Source organism: Oncorhynchus kisutch, linkage group LG8 (genome assembly GCF_002021735.2).
Source record: "Oncorhynchus kisutch isolate 150728-3 linkage group LG8, Okis_V2, whole genome shotgun sequence".
NCBI classification, from domain to species: domain Eukaryota; kingdom Metazoa; phylum Chordata; class Actinopteri; order Salmoniformes; family Salmonidae; genus Oncorhynchus; species Oncorhynchus kisutch.
Window position 1 is genome coordinate 9399939 of NC_034181.2, and position 22445 is coordinate 9422383.

Below are 22445 nucleotides of genomic sequence, written 5' to 3' on the forward strand. Positions count from 1 at the left end.
CATAAGCCTACCGCACCGAAACCATAAGCCCACCGCCCGCCCCTGTGCGGCGTCTCATGGGTCTCCCGGTCGCGGCTGGCACGGTATCGAACCAACATCTGTAGCAACGCAGTTTGCACTGCGATGCAGTGTCTTAGAACGCTGCGCCGCTCGGGAGGCCCCATCCACAAAGATTTTAATGCTGATTAATTGCCTTGGATAAAGTATCAAAATACTAAAATACTACCAACAGGACTCTTAAAGAATTTAATTTAAATGTTCATTAGATTTTTTGATCACAGAAACATTGAGAAAATATGGAAAAATAATGAAATGTTAATTATATATCATCTGCCAGAGAGTAGCCACAATCGGCCCGAGCCCCAAGTGATACATTTGTGCCAGATAACTCGGCCCGAGCCCAATCATCATCAAGAGACAAGCTGGACCCTTTGTCAGAGGGGTGTTTTTGGAACCACATCATGTCTACTGTCCTGCTAATAGCCCTTGTGAAAACATGTTTTCCAGAGCCGACAGAGAAGTTCCTTACTCCCCCCCCCCCTTCACTGCCTCTTCCATTCATTCCCATAGTAATTTATTATGGTTTGCATTGGAAATGAGGGCATAAACTGGGTATAGACGCCAGCAAAGTAAGTAGACCTTTACGTGAAGGTTAAATAAAAACAAGACCTACAACACTTTTAACAGCACATTACTCACCACTAGTGAGACTCATGTCGCCTACGGTAGGCCTACAGTATATCTAAAAAAGATTTGTTTCATCTCTACACGTAGGTGTCCTTATTTGAACCCGATCGAACTTGTTGCAACTAAAATGTAGTTGAAATAATCATCTGCACGTTTGCCTGGCATGGATTGTGACTCCATTTCGTTCCTCACCCTCTTCAACTCTGCCAATGCCGCCTGACTTTCCAATGAAGTGGCTCTTCGCCAATAATTACATTTAGAGGATTGGAGGATTCTAAATTAATATCTAAGGGGCATTTTTTGTTATGGAAAATCTGATCTCTGAGAATATCTAAGAGGCTTTTATATAATTATAATGCAGAGTTAATAATAATAATAAATCGCTTTGTTTAAAAAAAAAATAATGATATTGGAGATGATTTAATTTCAAATAACCGAAAGTGAGCGATTGTAATCTGAATAAAGGGAAAAAATACATTTTGGAACATGTGGTGAGTCATTCTTACTCATTTACTGTAAATAAAGCCAGTTTGTTATTGAGAATGATTTATTTATTTATGTGTTTTTAAAGGGAGAGAAACCAAAAGTCCACCGTGCCATTTTTTTTTTTAAATTGTCAATCCACATGTCAAGTGATATTCCCCCATTGTATAACACAAGTTCTCGCTTAACTCCAGGACCACCAACAGTTTTTGTTGTTCTTGCCTGATGAGAGACTCTCAGACTGAAAACGCATCCATTAATTGCCAGAGTTTAGACTACCGATACATCAGCATTCTAACTCCCCCTTGTGATAGTGTGATGCAATGACAGAATGCCACCATCTACCAGAAACAGTCGCAGCATAAAACTCGTAACTTTTAAAGGAAGAACCGCTGTACCTGTTCCCTGACACCCAAAAGTACTTGTTACAGTTTGAATGCTGGACTGGAAATGGTCCAATTCACACACATATCAACAGAACATCCCTGGTCATCCCTACTGCCTCTGATCTGGCAGACTCACTAAGCACAAATGCTTAATTTGTAAATGATGTGTGAGTGTTGCGTTAGGTATTTGTTTTAATTGAAATGTTCACTTCATGATGATGTCATTCATGATGATGATGATCGGGACAAGTTAGTTGTTGTTTTGTGATAACTGCACTGTGATTCAAATTTTGTGAGGAAAAATATTATATTGTTTATCGGTTAGGGATTTTGTCTTATTAACTAAGGAAACCCAATTTCGTTGAAATGTTTGAATGTTTAAACGTTCACACCCATAGTATACATACCTCAGCTAACTCCTCTTTGTCGGATTCAGCAACAGCAGCATCTTCTTCTTTATTCTGTTGCTGATGCTCTGCCACTGCCTTCTCTTTAGGAGTCTCCCCCTCGATCCTATACCACATTGAAAAGAGACTTTTACCCTCACCAACTTTAAACATCTGCTATCTGAGCAGCTAACCAATCGCTGCAGCTGTACATAGTCGATCTGTAAATAGCCCACCCAATTTACCTACCTCATCCCCATACTGTTTTTATTTATTTACTTTTCTGTTCTTTTGCACACCAATATCTCTACTTGCACATGATCATCTGATCATTTATCACTCCAGTGTTAATCTGCTAAATTGTAATTATTCACCTACATCCTCATGCCTTTTGCACACAATGTATATAGACTCTTTTTTTCTACTGTGTTATTGACTTGTTAATTGTTTACTCCATGTGTAACTCTGTGTTATTGTCTGTTCACACTGCTATGCTTTATCTTGGCCAGGTCGCAGTTGTAAATGAGGACTTGTTCTCAACTAGCCTACCTGGTTAAATAAAGGTGAAATCAAATAAAAAAATACAAATATATATCCTCAATCCTAAACCACCCAGACATGCCAAAGTGAATTACCTTAAATTAGACAATAGCTATTTAACTGAAATAGCTATGAACACAAAAAAAGCAATATTCCCATTCTCTGTTACCTGATGACTTTCTCTGATTTGTGTTCCTCAGGCTGCTTCTCTGACTCCTCGACAACAGCAACCTCAGCCACAGGGAACCCTTCTTCCTCCTCTACTACGCTCACCTCTTCTGCCACTACATTATCCTCCCCTTCTTCCACTGTGGGTTCATTTCCTGTTTCTTCCTCCTCTGCATCTTGTTCCTTATAATCCACAGAGGACTTGCTTCGTAAGGACTTTCGTTTGGGTGTGGCTGCTGTGACTGTTTTTGTCCTGCTCCTCTTAGCTCTAGTTTCCACAACTGGAGGAACTTCCACAACCTCCTCAAAGCTTTCTGCTTCCACTTCCTCTTCCTCTTGGCTTGTTGTTGTTGTTGTAGCCTTCTCTTCCTCAACAGCATTTTCCTGGACTTCGTCGTCTACTTCCTCCTCTGTTGTTTCATCTGGTTTTTCTTCCTCTTCCGCCTCAACAACAGTTGGTGTGGATTTGCGTCTAGGTGTGGCAGGGGCAGGAGGAGAGGCAGATGTCCTTTCTCTCCTCAGAACTTTGGCTTCCACTACTGGTGCCAGTTCTTCTTCCTCACCTGCCTCTTCCTCTTCAGGTGGTGAGATCTTCTCCTTTTCCTCAGCAGGTTTCTCAACTGCTGGCTGCTCCTCGTTCACCATCTCCTCCTCAGCCTCAACAGGTTTTGTGAGATGAGTGGATCTTGGGCGTCCTCTTCTTTTCTTTTCCTCCTTAGAGGGTTCTTTGGCTGTTTCTTCTTCGGCTTCATCGGTTCCTGACACCTTCTTTGGAGCCTCCTCCTCGATCTCTGAGGCCACAGTTTGTTTCAAGTCCACCAGCACTGCAGTGTCTTTCTGAAGCTTGAGTGTCTGTGTTGTCATAGTTTCTGTAATCTCCTTTTCTTCCTCTACCTTTTCCTCTTCCTGAATTGTTTCTCCCTCCACCACCTTTTCTTCTGCAACACTCTCCTCTTCCACTGGTACAGTTTCAGCTGCAGCTTCAGTTTCCGCTTCCTTCTCTTCCTCCACCATTCCCTCCTCCTCAGTTCTTGCTTCCTCTGCCCCCTTTTCTTCCCCCACACTCTCCACTGTTGCAGCTGCTGCTTCATCCACTGCTTTCTCTACCTTTTCTTCCCAAGCTTCCTGAACAGGTTTAGCCAACTCCCCTTCCTTCTCCTCCTCTTCCTCGGGTTCTTTGCAGCCTTGTGTGGATTTGTGTCTGGGATGAGCAAGAGCAGAAAATCTGCCTCCCTCGCTCAGAACTATGGTTTCCACTACCGGAGCATCATCATCTTCCTCAGCTGGCTCTTCCTTCCCCTCCTTCTCTTCTTTAGGTTGTTTGCCTCTCTGTGTGTACTTGCGTGTCAGAGTCAGTGTAGCTGGAACACTTTTTCTTCCTCTCCTGAGGACTCTTGTTTCTACCACTGGAGCCTTTTCTTCCACAGCTGGCTCTTTGTCTTCCTCCTCTTCCTCATGCTGTTTGTCTCTTCTTGTGTACTTGCGTTTTGGGGTCGGGGTAGCTGGAACACTTATTCTTCCTCTCCTCAGGACTCTTGTTTCTACCACTGGACCTGCATCTTCCTCGTCAGGTGGTGAGATCTTCTCCTTTCCCTCAGCAGGTTTCTCAACCGCTGGCTGCTCCTCTTTCACTGTCTCCTCCTCAACAGGTTTTGTGAGATGAGTGGATCTTGGTCGTCCTCTTCTTTTCTTTTCCTCCTTAGAGGGTTCTTTGGCTGTTTCTTTTTCGACTTCATCGGTTCCTGACACCTTCTTTGGAGCCTCTTCTTCCACCTCTATCTCCGGTGCCACATTTTCTACCTCCACTTGCAAGGTTTTCTTCAGGTCCACTAGTACCACAATGGCCTTCTGAAGCTTAAGTGTCTGTGTTGTAACAGTCTCTCCAATCTCCTCTCTAACCTCAGGCTCTACTGCTGTGTCCTCTGTGGCTGTGTGAACAACATCCTGTCAATTATTGAAAAAAGAAAAGTGTGTCACTTAAGACTCCTTACTCCTGGACACTTGTTTACGAATCGTATGAATCGTATTTGTACCTCAGCCAACTCCTTTTTGTCGGATTCAGCAACAACGTCTTTATTCTGATGCTCTGCCACTGGCTTCTCTTTGGGAGTCTCCACCTCTGCTTCAATATCCTCAATCCTAAACATCACAGACATGCCAAAGTGAAAGACCTTAGTTTAGGCAATAGTTACAATACCTTCAGAAAGTATTCACACCCCATGACTTTTCCAACATTTTGATGTGTTAGACTCTATTTAAATTTGGTAACACTAACCTAACTGACTGTCACACCCTGATCCGTTTCACCTGTCTTTGTGATTGTCTTCACACCCCTCCAGGTTTCTCCCATCTTCTCCATTATCCCCTGTGTATTCATACCTGTGTTCTCTGTTTGTCTGTTGCCAGTTCTTCTTGTTTGTCAACCCAATCAATGTTTTTGTGTCAGCTCTTGCTTTTCCCCAGTCTCTCTTTTCTCGTCCTCCTGGTTTTTGACCATTGCCTGTCCTGACCCTGTACCCGCCCACTCTGCCTGCCCTGACCCTGAGCCTGCCTGCCGTCCTGTATCTTTGACCCACCTCTGGATTACCGACCGTTGCCTGACCTGACCCTGAGCCTGCCTGCCGTCCTGTATCTTTGCCCCACCTCTGGATTACCGACCGCTGCCTGACCTGACCTTGAGCCTGCCTGCCGTCCTGTATCTTTGCCCCACTACTCTGGATTACCGACCGCTGCCTGACCTGACCTTGAGCCTGCCTGCCGTCCTGTATCTTTGCCCCACTACTCTGGATTACCGACCGCTGCCTGACCTGACCTTGAGCCTGCCTGCCGTCCTGTATCTTTGCCCCACCTCTGGATTACCGACCGCTGCCTGCCCTGACCCTGAGCCTGCCTGCCATCCTGTATCTTTGCCCCACTACTCTGGATTACCGACCGCTGCCTGCCCTGACCCTGAGCCTGCCTGCCATCCTGTATCTTTGCCCCACTACTCTGGATTACCGACCGCTGCCTGACCTGACCTTGAGCCTGCCTGCCGTCCTGTATCTTTGCCCCACTACTCTGGATTACCGACCGCTGCCTGACCTGACCTTGAGCCTGCCTGCCGTCCTGTATCTTTGCCCCACCTCTGGATTACCGACCGCTGCCTGCCCTGACCCTGAGCCTGCCTGCCATCCTGTATCTTTGCCCCACTACTCTGGATTACCGACCGCTGCCTGACCTGACCTTGAGCCTGCCTGCCGTCCTGTATCTTTGCCCCACTACTCTGGATTACCGACCGCTGCCTGACCTGACCTTGAGCCTGCCTGCCGTCCTGTATCTTTGCCCCACTACTCTGGATTACCGACCGCTGCCTGACCTGACCTTGAGCCTGCCTGCCGTCCTGTATCTTTGCCCCACTACTCTGGATTACCGACCGCTGCCTGACCTGACCTTGAGCCTGCCTGCCGTCCTGTATCTTTGCCCCACTACTCTGGATTACCGACCGCTGCCTGACCTGACCCTGAGCCTGCCTGCCGTCCTGTATCTTTGCCCCACTACTCTGGATTACCGACCGCTGCCTGACCTGACCCTGAGCCTGCCTGCCGTCCTGTATCTTTGCCCCACTACTCTGGATTACCGACCGCTGCCTGACCTGACCCTGAGCCTGCCTGCCGTCCTGTTCCTTTGCCCGTGTTGCTGTAATAAACATTGTTACTTCGACACGGTCTGCCTCTGGGTCTTACCTTGATTCCTGATACTGACAGAGTGAAAAGAAGAAAGCAGGTACAGAATAAAAAATATTCTGTTTGCAACAAGGCACTAAAGTAACACTTAAAATAATGTGGCAAAGCAATTCACTTTTTGTCTTCAACACAAAGTGTTGTGTTTGGGGCAAATCAAATACAACATATTACTACCACTCTGCATATTTTCAAGCATAGTGGTGGCTGAATCATGTTATGGGTATAGTTATAATTGTTAAAGAACTGGGGAGTTTTTCAGGCAAAAAAAAATGAATGGGGCTAAGCACAGGCAAAATCCTAGAGGAAAACCTGGTTTAGTCTACTTTCCACCATATATTGGGAAATTAATTCACCTTTCAGCAGGACAATAACCTAAAACACAAGGCCAAATCTACAATGGAGTTGCTTACTAAGAAAAAAAGTGTATGTTCTTGAGTGGCCGAGTTACAGTTTTGACTTAAATCTGCTTGAAAATATATGGCAAGAATTGAAAATGGTTGTCTAGCAATGATCAATAACCAATTTGACAAAGCTTGAAGAATTTTTAAAACCACAATGGGCAAATATTGTACATCCAGGTGTGCAAACTTCTCAGAGACTTACCCAGAAAAAGACTCACAGCTGTCATCACTGCCAAAGGTGATTCCAACATGTATTGACTCAGGGGTGTAAATACTTATATAAATGAGATATTTCTGTATTTCACTTTCAATAAATGTGCTAAAATATCTAAAAACATGTATTCACTTTGTCATTATAGGGTATTATGTGTAGATGGGTGAATATATACATTTAATCCATTTTGAACACAGGCCGTAACATAAGAACATGTGGAACAAGTCAGCAGGTACGAATACTTTCTGAAACCACTGCAATTAACTTTTCATATGTTGTACTGTATTCCATAAACACTTGAAACAAATCAATATTCCCATTCTCTGTTACCTGATGACTTTCTCTGATTTGTGTTCCTCAGGCTGCTTCTCCGTCTCCTCAACAACAGCAACCTCAGCCACAGGGAACCCTTCTTCCTCCTCTACTACGCTCACCTCTTCTGCCACTACATTATCCTCCCCTTCTTCCACTGTGGATTCATTTCCTGTTTCCTCCTCCTCTGCATCTTGTTCCTTATAATCCACAGACGACTTGCTTCGTAAGGACTTTCGTTTGGGTGTGGCTGCTGTGAGTGTTTTTGTCCTGCTCCTCTTAGCTCTAGTTTCCACAACTGGAGGAACTTCCACAACCTCCTCAAAGCTTTCCACTTCCTCTTCCTCTTGGCTTGTTGTTGTAGCCTTCTCTTCCTCAACAGCTTTTTCCTGGACTTTGTCGTCTACTTCCTCCTCTGTCATTTCATCCGTTTTTTCTGCCTCTTCCGCTTCAACAACAGTTGGGGTGGATTTGCATTTAGGTGTGGCATGGGCAGGAGGAGGGGCAGATCTCCTTCCTCTTCTCAGAACTTTGGCTTCCACTACAGCTGCCTCTACTTCTTCCTCAGCCACCTCTTCCTCATTCTCCTCTTCCACAGGTTGTTTGACTCTTCTTGTGTACTTGCGTTTTGGAGTCGGGGTAGCTGGTACACTTTTTATTCCTCTCCGAAGGACTCTTGTTTCTACCACTGGAGCTACCACTTCCTTTTCAGGTGGTGAGATCTTCTCCTTTACCTCAGCAGGTTTCTCAACTGCTGGCTGCTCCTCATTCACTGTCTTCTCCTTTACCTCAGCAGGTTTCTCAACTGCTGGCTGCTCTTCTTTCACTGTCTTCTCCTTTACCTCAGCAGGTTTCTCAACTGCTGGCTGCTCCTCGTTCACTGTCTTCTCCTTTACCTCAGCAGGTTTCTCAACTGCTGGCTGCTCCTCGTTCACTGTCTTCTCCTTTACCTCAACAGGTTTTGTGAGGCTTCTTTTCTTTTCCTCCTTAGAGGGTTCTTCGGCTGTTTCTTCATCGGTTTCTGCCACCTCCTTTGGAGCCTCCTCCTCCTCCACCTCTATCTCTGAGGCCACATTTTCTACCTCCACTTGTGGTTGCAAGGTTTCTTTCAGGTCCACCAGCAACACAGCGGCTTTCTGAATCTGAAGTGTCCGTCTTGTAACAGTCTCTCCAATCTCCTCTCCAAGCTCAGGCTCTACTGCTGTGTCCTCCATGGCCGTGTCAATGACATCCTGTCAAAAACATTTTTAAAAGAGAGTGTGTCACTTAAGACTCCTTACTCCTGGACACTTGAAAAACAAAGACGAATTGTATTTGTACCTCAGCCAACTCCTCTTTGTCAGATTCAGCAACAACGTCTTTATTCTCTTGCTGATGCTCTGCCACTGGCTTCTCTTTGGGAGTCTCCCCCTCTGCTTCAATATCCTCAATCCTAAACAACACAGACATGCCAAAGTGAGTTGCCTTCATTTAGGCAATATCTATTTAACTGTTCATGTGTTTTACTGTATTCCATGAACATTTGAAACCAAGCAATATTCACATTCTCTGCTACCTGAGGACTTTCTCTGATTTGCTTTCCTCTAAGATCTTCTTGCGTTTGAGGCCGCTGCTCCTTCCTCTGGTTGTAACCGGCATTTCTTCATTCTCTGAAAACATTCACCACAAATTGGCAATTAGGAAGAGAAGTCTATTGTTAGATTTTGTATGTTATCGCGAAGATCCAGAAAATGAATCAACCAATACTTGCCTTTTGGCACCCTGACCAGTGTAACTTCCTCCTATGAACAGAGAAATGTGATTGTAGACCATGTGTTAAGAGTGAATAAGGTATCATTTTATGAAAGAAAAACATAATTCCATTGTACACATTGATGTAGTGGTACAACAAAATATATATGTGGGTTACCTCGGATCGCCGGACGCAGGGGAAAATGTATACTCCCTATAACTTTCAATGCACTTTTTCCCCAAAAGGTGGGTAAACTGTCTTGTAAAAAAAAAACTGGGTAAACTGAGTTTACCATGCGTTTACCTTCCACTACACTAATTGATTGTACATAAGTAAATAATACAATACAAAAACTTTTTTTTTTTGTCGTCCCATCTCGAGATTTAATTACCGAAATTTGGTTGCTTCATCAGAAACAACAACTGTATTATCTCTCAATGCTTTTTGATAGACTAGTATAGACATATCTATTGTCTGTCTTGGAACATATGAGTATTGGTTCCAATTTCATTAGTATGATTAGAATTCTATATATGCCAATCCCTCAGCCATGGTTATAACAAACTATATCTGCTCTGCTCTGTTCAGAACCACTGGAAGCAGCAGAGAAGGCGATCCAATTTCACCTTTGCTATTCTTATTATCCCCATGCCCAGGCAATTCCTCAATCAAAGGAAATAACACCAATGTACAGATCACTTCATCTCATTATACGCAGACAATATTTGACTATATCTCTACTGGTGCAGGATGCTATACGGTAATTGACTATATCTCTACTGGTGCAGGGTGCTATACCATATTTTACTATATCTCTACTAGTGCAGGGTGCTACACCGTATTTGACTATATGCCAGTGTTGAGGTATAGAACTGTTGTTTTTACTCTACCTTCTATAACGGTATTTGAATGTTTGGTTTGTTAAATGTGATACACAACTATGACGCGTATAATGTCATGTTTTTATACTTTACTCCATTTGCTACTTGAGTCTTCTCTCTCCCTCTTGCTGCTGCATGCCTACTACAAACCACAGCAAGCCCTGCCTCCTGTCACTCAAGGGGAGAGAAGTTGTTCGACCACAGAGTCACGAGTACCTTCTTGCCGTTCACTCTGCATGGTCAGATGGATGCAACGATGCTGTCACGCCTGCTCCCACTCTTCCCCCCCAGCGCTCAAGGGCACCAGGCTGCCCTGCATTACACACTCCTGCCACCATCATTACGCACACCTGCCTTCCCTCGTCATGCCCATCAGCAAATTATTGGACTCACCTGGACTCAATCACCTGTTTATTACCTCCCCTATATGTGTCAGTTCCCCAGCTCTGTTCTCCACTGCTGTACTGATTGTCTTACGTCTGTGTTTGACCCAGTTATGACGCTGTTCCTGTTTTCATGTCTGTTCCGATTAAACGTTGACTCCCTGTACCTGCTTCTCTTCTCCAGCGTCATTCCTTACAGATGCCAGATTTTCTTTCTTTTCGTTGTCCTGTCAAACAACAATGTATTCTATGTGCTTCTATAGAATTAGAACAATCATTCTATTTTCATGATTCCAACAGTAAAATACTGTGATATATGATCTGTCCATATCGCCCAGCCCTAATCTCTTTCTTCAAATCAATTGAATCCGACCTCAGTAGATGGAGTAATATCCCAGTTTCTTTAACCGGCAGAATATCTATTGTCAAAATGAATATATTGCCACGACTGAATTTCTGTAGTTCAATGCTTCCCATTGCTCCCCCTTCTGGCTATTGGGATAAAATTCATAGTGCGGTTTAACAAATGTACATGACAAGGTAAACGATCCCGGATAAAATGAACAAATTTACAAAGAGGGAAAGATGTACAGTAGGAGGACTATCGTCCACCAAACTTTTAATTGTATTTCCAGTCACACTTTTGGATCCCCCCCCAATGGTCCTTTACCAATATCATGGACAATAACTATTTGAGAGCATTCCAAGATTTGAAAGATACACATTACCAGGCAACTTATTTCCTTCTATATTTACAACTTAGGTCAGCTATGTTGTCTCTTTGGAAACCCAACTACCAAACCATCCAAAGATGGGCTTTACAAATAAACCCTCTGGACTGATCACTATAATATATAAACAACTTTTGTATTTGCTCATATTCTGAGATAGCCATTAAAACAATATGGTCAACATATCTAATTGAATCTGAATAACCCTTCAACTGGAACAGAATCTGGAAAACATGACCTTGGCATCCCGTAATCCAAACCATCAACATTTACATTTTAAATTTGCTCACAGGCTGTAATTAACACCAAGGAAATGTTTTATGATGAAATTGGCCCCAACTCCCACTGGTCACTGTGTCCCCTACATCAGGTAGGCACATTCATTCATATGATGAGATAGTACACTGCAGTTAAATGCTTCTGGGGCAAAGGTACAAAATTCATTTAGAAATGCATTGATTTGGGCCTCCCGAGTGGCGCAGCGATCTAAGGCACTGCATTGCAGTGCTTGAGGCGTCACTACAGACTGGGGTTTGATCCCTGGTCTGTAGTGAGCAGTTCATGATCCTAGGGTAGCAACACATACATTATGTGATTTCAATCTGGCTTTCTCCTTTCTGTTTTGTTTTATTCCTTTCAATCCAACTTAAAAAAAAAAAAAGCATTTTCATGAATTTCTGCACTTCATGCACTTTTGTTATCATTTCCACACTGTGCTACACAGGGCTGCATGATATAGGCAAGCACATAGGTAATTGTGAACTGTTGGAATCATGGAAATAGAGTGATTATTCTAATTCTATAGTGGAATATAGTGGGCAGCACCTTGAATACATTGTTGTTTGACATGACAATGAATGAATTAGCCAATTATTGACATGGTAGGAACCAAATTGTTGGTCTGTGTTTCCACATGACCGTAATTAGATGTTGCTTTACATGTTTTCTTACCTCATGTAGCTAGCTAACATTTTCATGCTTTGCCTATTTCTCTTTGACTTAGAAGACACCGTTGTATAAACAAAATGCTTATCTATGCCTACACCAGCGTTGGTACAAGGCTGTATTAGATAGCTGTGTTTGCTCTGACTCTAAGTACATTTAGCAAGCCAGCTAATTAGCATTAGGCTAACAATATTTATTTTAGACACAACTTGCAAATAAAAGACAAACTAGCAGTAAAAAAAACTAAGTAATAGTGTAATTATAGAACACATGTCACCAACATCTTGCTGCATATATCCGACCATGCATACTGACTACGCTGCAGAGTGAACTGCAAGGAGGTGCTTGTGACTCCATGGTTGAGCAACTGTTCTCTCCTTGAGTGACAGGGGGCAGGGCTTGGTGTGGGAAGTGGCGTGCAGCAGGAGAAGAGGGAGAAAGACGACTCAAGTAGCAAAACGGAGTAAACTATAAAAACTGACATTACACATGCTGTAGTTGCATATCACATTTAACAAACTAAACATTGAAATAACATTATAGGAGTTCAAATGAAAACCCAAAATGCTCCGTGCATCAATACCGATATAAAGTAAAACGGTATACCGCCCATCCCTACTTATTTACTTTAAATCTATTGTTAGATTTATAAAACATACCACAATTTCAACGGTGTACTCCATGGCTTCCTGTTCCTGTAAGTGTGAAGTCACTTCCTCCATAACCACTTCGTTTTCAACCACGTCACGGTTCACTACAGAGTGCTCCGTAAAAGACAGGTTCTTGGATAAGGCTGAGGGAAGAAAATCCATTGTTTTGTTGAGAATTGTCTATGTTTAAGGCATATAATGAGGAGTCAATCTAGCCACCTAAATACAGAAATCAAGACACTTAGGGGACGTCCATTTGAAATCTGTGATAAACGTACTGCTCATGGCCATGGCCTGGATCTTGTTGGCTATGTTGGTCCTCTGGCTGGGTCCTCCAACACTCTCCACTTCCCACAGTAGGTCTCTGTGGGCTGGGTACAGGCTCAGATACTTCCCACACACTGGAGAACAATACAGAGCAGTTGTTAGGAAAGTGGACTTGTATTGTAGGCTGATGGCCGCAAGTTAGGGAAGTCTGGGATGTTAGGGAAGTCTGGGAAGTCTGGGAAGTTAGGGAAGTCTGGGACGTTAGGGAAGTCTGGGACGTTAGGGAAGTCTGGGACGTTAGGGACGTTAGGGAAGTCTGGGACGTTAGGGACGTTAGGGAAGTCTGGGACGTTAGGGACGTTAGGGAAGTCTGAGACGTTAGGGAAGTCTGGGAAGTTAGGGAAGTCTGGGACGTTAGGGAAGTCTGGGACGTTAGGGAAGTCTGGGACGTTAGGGACGTTAGGGAAGTCTGGGACGTTAGGGAAGTCTGGGACGTTAGGGAAGTCTGGGAAGTTAGGGAAGTCTGGGACGTTTTGAGATCTCTCAAAAACCCTTGTATTTCTCTGTGTGAACAACTAGTAGAAAAGGTTGATGATTACCTCTGTACATAGCTTTTGAAAGGGGGTATCTCAACCCAAGGTATTCCTCTTTGAAACTGTCAACAAAGTTCTCCAGCATCTGAAGACCCAGACCGTTGCCACGGTGACACTTCCTGACGAATATGGAATCCATGACAGGAATGTGATAGCATTGGGTTAAGAAGGAACTGCACAAGCTGCCTATAGGGAAAACAAATGGAGATGACATGTCAAGATAGCCAGACATACAGTATGTATAGAAGTACAGACAGCATTCATACAGTCAGTGGTATTGTTACAGTTATCCTGTGTGTGTACTTCTTTTCTCTCCTTACCCCCTCCTCACAGGTGGCAATCATCATTCCCTAATCAGTCACCAATCAGTCGCTAATCAGAAGACACACCTCCTATTTCATTACCCTATCACATTCCCTTTCCCTTAGTTTAAAAACCCCTGTCAGTTGTTTTCTCTAAAGCCCAACCTCTCTGTCATGCAATTGCTCTGTAAATTTCACTTTTCTTTTAGCACCTGCATATCACTTTGTCACCACCTGTGAGTATTGTTATGTTGTTTTGGTGTTTGTTTGATGGTGGGAAAAGTGGGAACCAAGACAAGTTGAACATGGGGATACACTACCTGTAGGACTACTTTGTCTAAGAAAACTAGGTAGAACTGGGCGGACCACCCACTATTTTTGGTTAGTTAGCTGTAGGCTAGTCTAGCTTAAGGGTGTTTTTGGATATTTTGTTTGTTTCCTTGGGTCCAGCTCTGCACCTTCCTGCCCCCCCCCCCCCCCTTACCACGTGTTTTCAAATAATTAAGTTGTCTGTGGGGCTTTTGTTCTCGCTGTTACTTTGTCACTATTACACTTGCATGAGTTATGTTACAGGTCTCGTTACCATTCCCCCCCCCCCCCCCTCCTAGACTGCTGGGCCAAAGGGATTCATAACGGGTATAGTGTTTTTTTTAGGGGGTTGGGCCCTTTTAATTAAATTGTCAGCCATCAAAGGTTGTACTGACAGATGTAACCTATTGAATATCATTCTAGAATAGGTCTATGCATAAAATGCATCTTCCAATTGCAACCGCTTTCTATTCCCACACTGATTGCCAAGTTAGGCATTCCTCATTTCAAAATAGGCTGTCATCACTGTCAATTGTGAATGCTAATTCTTCATGTTTTACCGGTGAAAATTATTCACTTTTCTTGTAGGCCTATGTAGTTTCAATCAAAACAGGCCACACAGGCCTGACTAGTGTTGCACGCTATTGAGGTTTGGCCACATGAGAGTTACGTGGTTCTGTTATTGAAAATAGGCCAACTAATGAATCATTGATCTTGTGAGATATTGATTTGGCTTTGAACTTTACTAAAGGAGCACCATTGTGCGAAGTGGTATCTTCGATTTGTAATAATACTGAAGTTATGAGTATGACTAAATGTAGGCAGCAGATCTTGTTGAGGGTTATTTTAAGCGATTTGTGCGCCCTTTAAATGGTGGTTAAAGGACAACACCATTAACCAAGTGTCCTGTCCCAGAATGCAGTGTGGGTCACATTGTTCTGGGTTCCACTGCACAAGAGGTGGTCCATGGAGTTTTATAAACATCAAGGCAGACACATGGTGAATTTGGATCCTAGATCTCGTTGGTGTGATAAGGTTCATGCAGGGAATCAGTTTGTCTGCATACGCTATAGAGTGGGGTACGTTTCTGTAAGCCAAGCACTCGGAGAGTAAGGCAAGTGATCTAAGTCCATAACAAATTGTTTTTGAAGACAGACATTCTAGCATAGATATTTACAGTATTTAGTAGGCCATTCTATCGTTTTGATTGAATTTGAGTGGTAATGAAATGTAATTTATTTAGAATTTGATCAGAGCGCATTTTCCAGAAATATCTCTACCAGCTCCATGTATGTAGCGCCGTTCCCGCGGCAATAGCAGCACTACAGCCCTGCATGCAGTACGTACGTATCCAGTGTTCACTTCTCATAGATATTTCTATGTATAACACAGATAATGCTTAACTCACAACGAACACACACAATGCTTCTACACCTGCATTGCTTGCCGTTTGGGGTTTTAGGCTGGGTTTCTGTACAGCACTTTGAGATATCAGCTGATGTACGAAGGGCTATATAAATAAAATTGATTTGATCTTCAGTATCTGAAAAATGTATTATTAACGGTCAACCATAGTTATGGTGCTGTTAAATAAACTAACTAACCTCAGTGCCACCATGTAATATCGCATAAGTGATGAGGATTCTAGCCTAAGATGGGTGTCATGCATCACCCAAAAAGGTGCTACTTAGTGGAGGATGGTTTGTTACTCACAACAATAAAAGCTGTTTCGTACCTGGAGGTTTGACTGAGTAGAAGCCGACAGCCTGTCCGTCTTTCCAAAGGATCTTGGCGTAGTCGTTCTCTCCGTGGCAGAGGAAAGGTAGTTCGCCTGAACTAAGCTCCTTGGCTCTGTACACCACACGGTTCAAAACGTACAGAACTATCCGCTCCCCGATGGTCTCCACCTGAAGATAAACACAACCATGTCAGCACCACTAAGTGTCTCTTAATTCACTGACTCATACTGTCACATTCTCCAATAAGATATGATCAAATAAACTCACAATTTTATTTGAGTTATCTTGGATGCATCTTATTTTCAAACTTTTTAACTTTTATAATTGTGTAACTTTTACAACAATAGTGAAAACTGATGCACGTGCTATTTTGTATATCTCTACAAGGGTTGTCTAATTCCAACAAACAACAGTTATTTTGTTTTCAAAGGAGAGGCAACTAATCATACCTCCACAGCTCCATCTTTGGCAGAGTTTGCTGTTTTTAAGATATTCTCCAGTGACCACCATTGATCCAACAGGTACAGCCCCACCGCTAAGAGAAAATACACAAACAGTAGATAAATACAACATATCAACTATATATAAACTCCTTTTAAACGTTTGGGGAGGCAGGTAGCCTAGTGGTTAGAGCGTTGGGCCTGTAACCGAAAGGTTGCTAGTTCAAATCCCGGAGCTAACAAGCTAAAAATCTGTTCTGCCCCTAGGCTGTCAAAGAAAATAAGAATTTGTTCTTAACTGACTTGCCTAGTTAAATAAATATATATAGAATAGATATTTATTCAATTTGGTAAATAGTTAGGTCCACAATTATTTCCACCCTTGATAAAGATGTGTGTAAATTGTAAAAATTGAGAAGAAAAAAAATCATTCTTTGTCCTAACGCAATTGCTCAGAAAAAGAGCTTTGTTTCAACAAGTTCATTGGCACCACTGTTTTCAATACCTCACCTTGCAAGGAGCCTTATTCTAAAATGTTTTGAGGTTGGAGAACACATTGGGAGGGATCTTATACCTTGATATCCTTTGTCTGTGCTTATGGACTGCCCTCTTCAATTCAAACCACAGGTTTTCAATGAGGTTCAAGTCCGGAGACTGAGATGGCCAAATGTTGATTTTTGTGGTCAATTAACCATTTATTTGTGGATTTTGATGTGTTGCTTAGGATTATTGTATTGCTGGACGATCCACTTGCTGCCAAGTTTCAGCCTCCTGGCAGAGCCAACCAGGTTTTTGGATAAAATGTCCTGGTACTGGGTAAAGTTCAACAAGGGCCCCAGGACCAGTGGAAGCCCCATAACATCAAAGATCCACCACCATATTAAACGGTAGGTATGGGGGGGGGGGTTTATTTTCTGCCTACGCATCCTTCTTTCAACATGAAACCCATCACTGGTGTGCATTACCAAAGAGCTCTATTTTCATGTCATCTGACCATAGCGATGGTTCCAATCCCATTGCCATTTAGCAAACACCCAAGGCGTTTACATTTTGTTGCATGATAGCACTATTTTCCTATTTGGCCACACACACCAGTGGTGGGTTTGGCGTTGAAAGAAGAATGTGATAAGCATAATGTGTTTACCTACTGTTTAATATGGTGGTGGATCTTTGCTGTTATGGGGCTATTTTACTCTATCTATTGCTGTTATGGGGATATTTTACTCAGTATCTATTGCTGTTATGGGGATATTTTACTCAGTATCTATTGCTGTTATGGGGATATTTTACTCAGTATCTATTGCTGTTATGGGGATATTTTACTCAGTATCTATTGCTGTTATGGGGATATTTTACCCAGTATCTATTGCTGTTATGGGGATATTTTACCCAGTATCTATTGCTGTTATGGGGATATTTTACTCAGTATTTTTGCTCATTTGTCAAGGGTGCCAATAATTTGGGATGTGTGTATATATATCATGTTGTTCCTGAAGACACACAACATAGATTGGGTCATTACACAATTATTTGTTAGGAGAGAAGATTTGAACAAACCATGTTTCAAACTAAACTAGCCCAGTTTAACCATGAGCATTTTGTGTCAACACCAGCAACACTTTCCCCATAAAACAGTGTGAGTAATTCAGTCACCTGTAAACTGGTCCTGTTGGGAGAACAGGGCGAGGACTTTCTGTCTCATGTTGTCTCCATATAGAGGAACGAAACCCACATTGGAAAGACCAATGGGCACCTGGGAGAGGACATGAGCACAAGGTCAAAGTTCAACCATTAGCTTATAGTATCAACGTGACAGAATATTTCAAATTACATGAATTATATCATATTATATTTGCCAGACCAAAGAGAAACTCTTGTCCCTGAATGTCTACAGCTGGTTTCCCCTGGTTTCAAGACAACATACCCTTCTGTTGAATCTGACAATTAACCTGGATGGTTGTACAGTCTCAAATAAAACTGAAGGATCTCGGCGTTACTCTGGATCCTGATCTCTCTTTTCACGAACATATCAAGACTGTTTCAAGGACAGCTTTTTTTTCCATCTACGTAACATTGCAAAAATCTGAAACTTTCTGTCCAAAAATGATGCAGAATCTAAATACGGCTGCTAGAATCTTGACTAGAACCCAAAAAATTGATCATATTACTCCAATGCTAGCCTCCCTACACTGGCTTCCTGTTAAGGCAAGGGCTGACTAAGGTTTTACTGCTAACCTACAAAGCATTAAATGGGCTTGCTCCTACCCATCTCTCTGATTTGGTCCTGCCGTACTTACCTACACAAGAAGCAGGCCTCTTTTATTGTTCCTAGAATTTCTAAGCAAACAGCTGGAGGCAGGGCTTTCTCCTATAGAGCTACATTTGTATAGAATGGTCTGCCTACCCATGTGAGAGATGCAGACTCGGTCTCAACCTTTAAGTTATTATTGAAGACTCATCACTTCAGTAGGTCATATGATTGAGTGGAGTCGGGCCCAGGAGTGTGAAGGTGAACAGAAAGGCACTGGAGTGACAAACCGCCCTTGCCGTCTCTTCCTGGCCGGTTCCCCTACACTGGGGTTCTCTGCCTCTGACCCTATTATGGGGGCTGAGTCACTGGCTTACTGGTGCTCTTCCATGCCGTCCCTAGGAGGGGTGCATCACTTAAGTGGGTTGAGTCACTAACGTGATCTTCCTGTCCGGGTTGGTGCCCCCCTTGGGTTCGTGCTGTGGGGGAGATCTTCGTGGGCTATACTCAGCCTTGTCTCAGAAGTAAGTTGGTGTTTTGAAGATATCCCTCTGGTGGTGTGGGAGCTGTGCCTTGGCAAAGTGGGTGGGGTTATATCCTGCCTGGTTGGCCCTGTCCGAGGGTATCGTCGGAAGGGGCCACAGTGTCCCCCGACCCCTCCTGTCTCAGCCTCCAGTATTTATGCTGCAATAGTTTGTCTTGGGGGCTAGGGTCAGTCTGTTATATTTGGAGTATTTCTCCTGTCTTATCAAGTGTCCTTTGTGAATTTTAGTATGCTCCCTCTATCTGTCTCTTTCTCTCTCTCTGAGGACCTGAGCCCTAGGACCACGCCTCAGGACTACCTGGCCTGATGACTCCTTGTTGTCCCCAATCCACCTGGTCGTGCTGCTGCTCCAGTTTCAACTGTTCGGCCTGCGGCTATGGAATCCTGACCTGTTCCCCGGACGTGCTACCTGTCCCAGACCTGTTGTTTTCGACTCTCTCTCTACTGCACCTGCTGTCTGATCAGCTAAGAAAAGTCAACTGACATTTACTCCTGAGGTGCTGACCTATTGCTCCCTCTACAACCACTGTGATTATTATTATTTAACCCTGCTGGTCATCTATGCACGTTATCTATGTATGTTATAATCTCCACCCGGCACAGCCAGATGAGGACTGGCCCCCCTTCAGAGCCTGGTTCCTCTTCCTAGGTTCCTCTTCCTAGGTTCCTGCCTTTCTAGGGAGTTTTTCCTAGCCACTGTGTTTTTAGATCTGCATTGCTTGCTATTTGGGGTTTTAAGCTGGGTTTCTGTTTAGAACTTTGTGACATGGGCTGATGTGAAAAAAAAGGCTTTATAAATACATTTGATTCGATGTTGTGCAGCACTGGATCCAAGCTTCTCACCCACAGCTCATTACTTTGTTGTGGCTATGGAATTGTTAGCTAGCTAACTTTAACTGTAACACATGGCAAACACTGCACAGTTATTTTATCTGTTTCATCTGGTTTAGTTACCTGTGTTAGAGTGTGACAGAGTGAGGATAGAAGCTGTTCTTCAGTCTTTATCTCAAGGCCATCAGACTGCTTAACAGCCATCACTAACTCAGAGGCTGCTGCCTACATGGAGACCCAATCACTGGCCACTTTAACAAATGGGTCACTTTAAACAATGCCACTTTAATAATGTTTACATATCTTACATTATTCTTATCATATGTATATACTGTATTTTATACCATCTACTGCACCTTGCCTATGCCGCTCGGCCATCGCTCATCCATATATTAATATGTACATATTCTCATTCACCCTTTAGATATATGTGTATACGGTAGTTGTTGGGGAATTGTTAGCTCACTTGTGAGATATTACTGCTGTGTCGGAACCAGAAGCACAAGCATTTCGCTACACTCGCATTAACATCTGCTAACCATGTCTGTGACCAATCAAATTTGACTTGATTTGATATTTACCAGTGTGGCAGAGTGAGGGTCTATTTACCTGTGTGTTGTTTGCGAGGGTGAGGTGTTGGGGTGAGTCAAGGGGGCTGTGGAGAAGGCTGTTCATGTAGTCCTGGGCTGATCTCTCCAGGATCTCTTGGCTCACGCTGACCAGGCCGTCCACAGGGAACTCCATCCCTACAGGAACACAGAGCCCTCCGTTCACAGACAAGCAGTGTGTAGACACATATTTTTGTCCTTTTATATAATCCTACATTTCACATGTGACGTGTCGTTGTCATGGGACTGGGGGACTTTGAAAAAGGCAGTGACACAGGCATGATGCTTATTTTGGGAGTACACTAGTTCAACTGTTTGGAACTGAGCAATAAGCCCTTTTCACATATGCAAGTTGCAGATTGACATGCAGCTCTAATGGTATCAGGCAGTACAGAGAATCATTGACATGACCTGCCTCCATCCCTGCAGACATAAACTGTGTGCCAGTGTGCAAAACATGCTCTTTCCATGACATAGCCTGACCAGATGAGTCCAAGTGAAAGCTATGATCCCTTATTGATGTCACTTGTTAAATCCACTTCAAATTAGTGTAGATAAAGGGGAGGAGACAGGTTAAAGAAGGATTTTTTGCAACACTGCTGGGTTAAAGAAGGAACTGCAACGCTGCTGGGTTTTTCAAGCTCAACAGTTTCCCTGTGTGTATCGAATGGTCCACAACCTAAAGGACATCCAGTCAACTTGACACAACTGTGGGAAGCTTTCGACACCTTGTAGTCCCCAAAGCACACGCATCCCTGGGTCGCTCCTCTTTTCAGTTCGCTGCAGCTAGCGACTGGAACGAGCTGCAACAAACACTCAAACTGGACAGTTTTATCTCAATCTCTCCATTCAAAGACTCAATCATGGACACTTACTGACAGTTGTGGCTGCTTTGTGTGATGTATTGTTGTCTGTGCACAATAATGTTTGTACCATGTTGTGCTGCTACCCTGTAGTTGTCATGTTATGTTGCTACCCTGTTGTGCTGCTACCCTGTTATGCTGCTACCCTGTTGTCATGTTGTGCTGCTACCATGTTGTGCTGCTACCCTGTTGTGCTGCTACCCTGTTGTGCTGCTACCCTGTAGTTGTCATGTTATGCTACCATGCTGTGTTGTTATGTGTTGCTGCCTTGCTATGTTGTCTTAGGTCTCTCTTTATGTAGTGTTATCTCTCTTGTCGTGATGTGTGTTTTGTCATATATATATATTTTTTTTATCCCAGCCCCCGTGGTGGCCTTTTGGTAGGCCGTCATTGTAAATAATTATTTGTTCTTAACTGACTTGCCAAGTTAAATAAAGGTTACATTTAAAAAATTAAAAAATAGTCCATGCCCCGACAAATTGAGGCTGTTCTGAAAAATGGAGTGCAACTAAATATTAGGAAATAGTTCCTAATGTTTTGTACACTTAAAGACAACAGAGCAGTGGTTCTAAAAACAATATCTCCCAAAGTGCAAGAGAATCAAGTAGGCCTTCGGTGGATGAGCTGATGAAGCTCCAACAAGCTGATCGTTTAATTCTTACTACTTGTTGACTAGCAGTTCGCAGACAAGACTGTGACAGATCTTCAGAAAGTGACTGCAGATTTGGGCCTTTCACAACAAAAGGAATGCAGTCATCTGTGTATCTTCTAACATTTGTATTATAACATTCTATTTTGTAATTAAATGATGTGCTGTTATCTTTTTTATTTTATTACATTAGTCTATTGAAGTCTATAATAATTACATTAGTCTATTGAAGTCTATTATAATAATTATATTAGTCTATTGAAGTCTATTATAATAATTATATTAGTCTAATGAATTTCTCATGACCATCTGAACAGCCCAAAGTAGATTACGTTATTAGGACAATAGCATTTTGGAACAAAGAAAACATATCTCTACCACCAGCCTTGGTCATTCAGTTTGTATATTGTATATACAGTACATTCAAACAA

At 43.0% G+C, this 22445-nt stretch overlaps 1 protein-coding gene across 4 annotated transcripts in view; it reads right to left on the reverse strand.

Moving 5' to 3' along the window:
- Positions 1-22445, reverse strand: part of LOC109894964 (titin) — a 56960-nt gene that overhangs the window by 13183 nt on the left and 21332 nt on the right. For 2 of the 4 annotated variants that reach the window (XM_031829650.1, XM_031829649.1), the window contains exons 2-15: positions 20504-20640; positions 17925-18024; positions 16281-16366; positions 15828-15999; positions 13488-13667; positions 12900-13022; positions 12631-12764; positions 9050-9080; positions 8855-8948; positions 8620-8731; positions 7318-8531; positions 4684-4789; positions 2652-4594; positions 1964-2069 (exon numbers count right to left, since the gene is read on the reverse strand). In XM_031829650.1, coding sequence (XP_031685510.1) covers positions 1964-2069; positions 2652-4594; positions 4684-4789; positions 7318-8531; positions 8620-8731; positions 8855-8948; positions 9050-9080; positions 12631-12764; positions 12900-13022; positions 13488-13667; positions 15828-15999; positions 16281-16366; positions 17925-18024; positions 20504-20638 — 4536 coding nt within the window. In that variant the 5' untranslated portion in view covers positions 20639-20640. Of the gene's footprint in view, positions 1-1963; positions 2070-2651; positions 4595-4683; positions 4790-7317; positions 8532-8619; positions 8732-8854; positions 8949-9049; positions 9081-10128; positions 10217-12630; positions 12765-12899; positions 13023-13487; positions 13668-15827; positions 16000-16280; positions 16367-17924; positions 18025-20503; positions 20641-22445 lie in introns of those variants that run through there. The other 2 variants (XM_031829651.1, XM_031829652.1) reach the window with 2 other exon arrangements.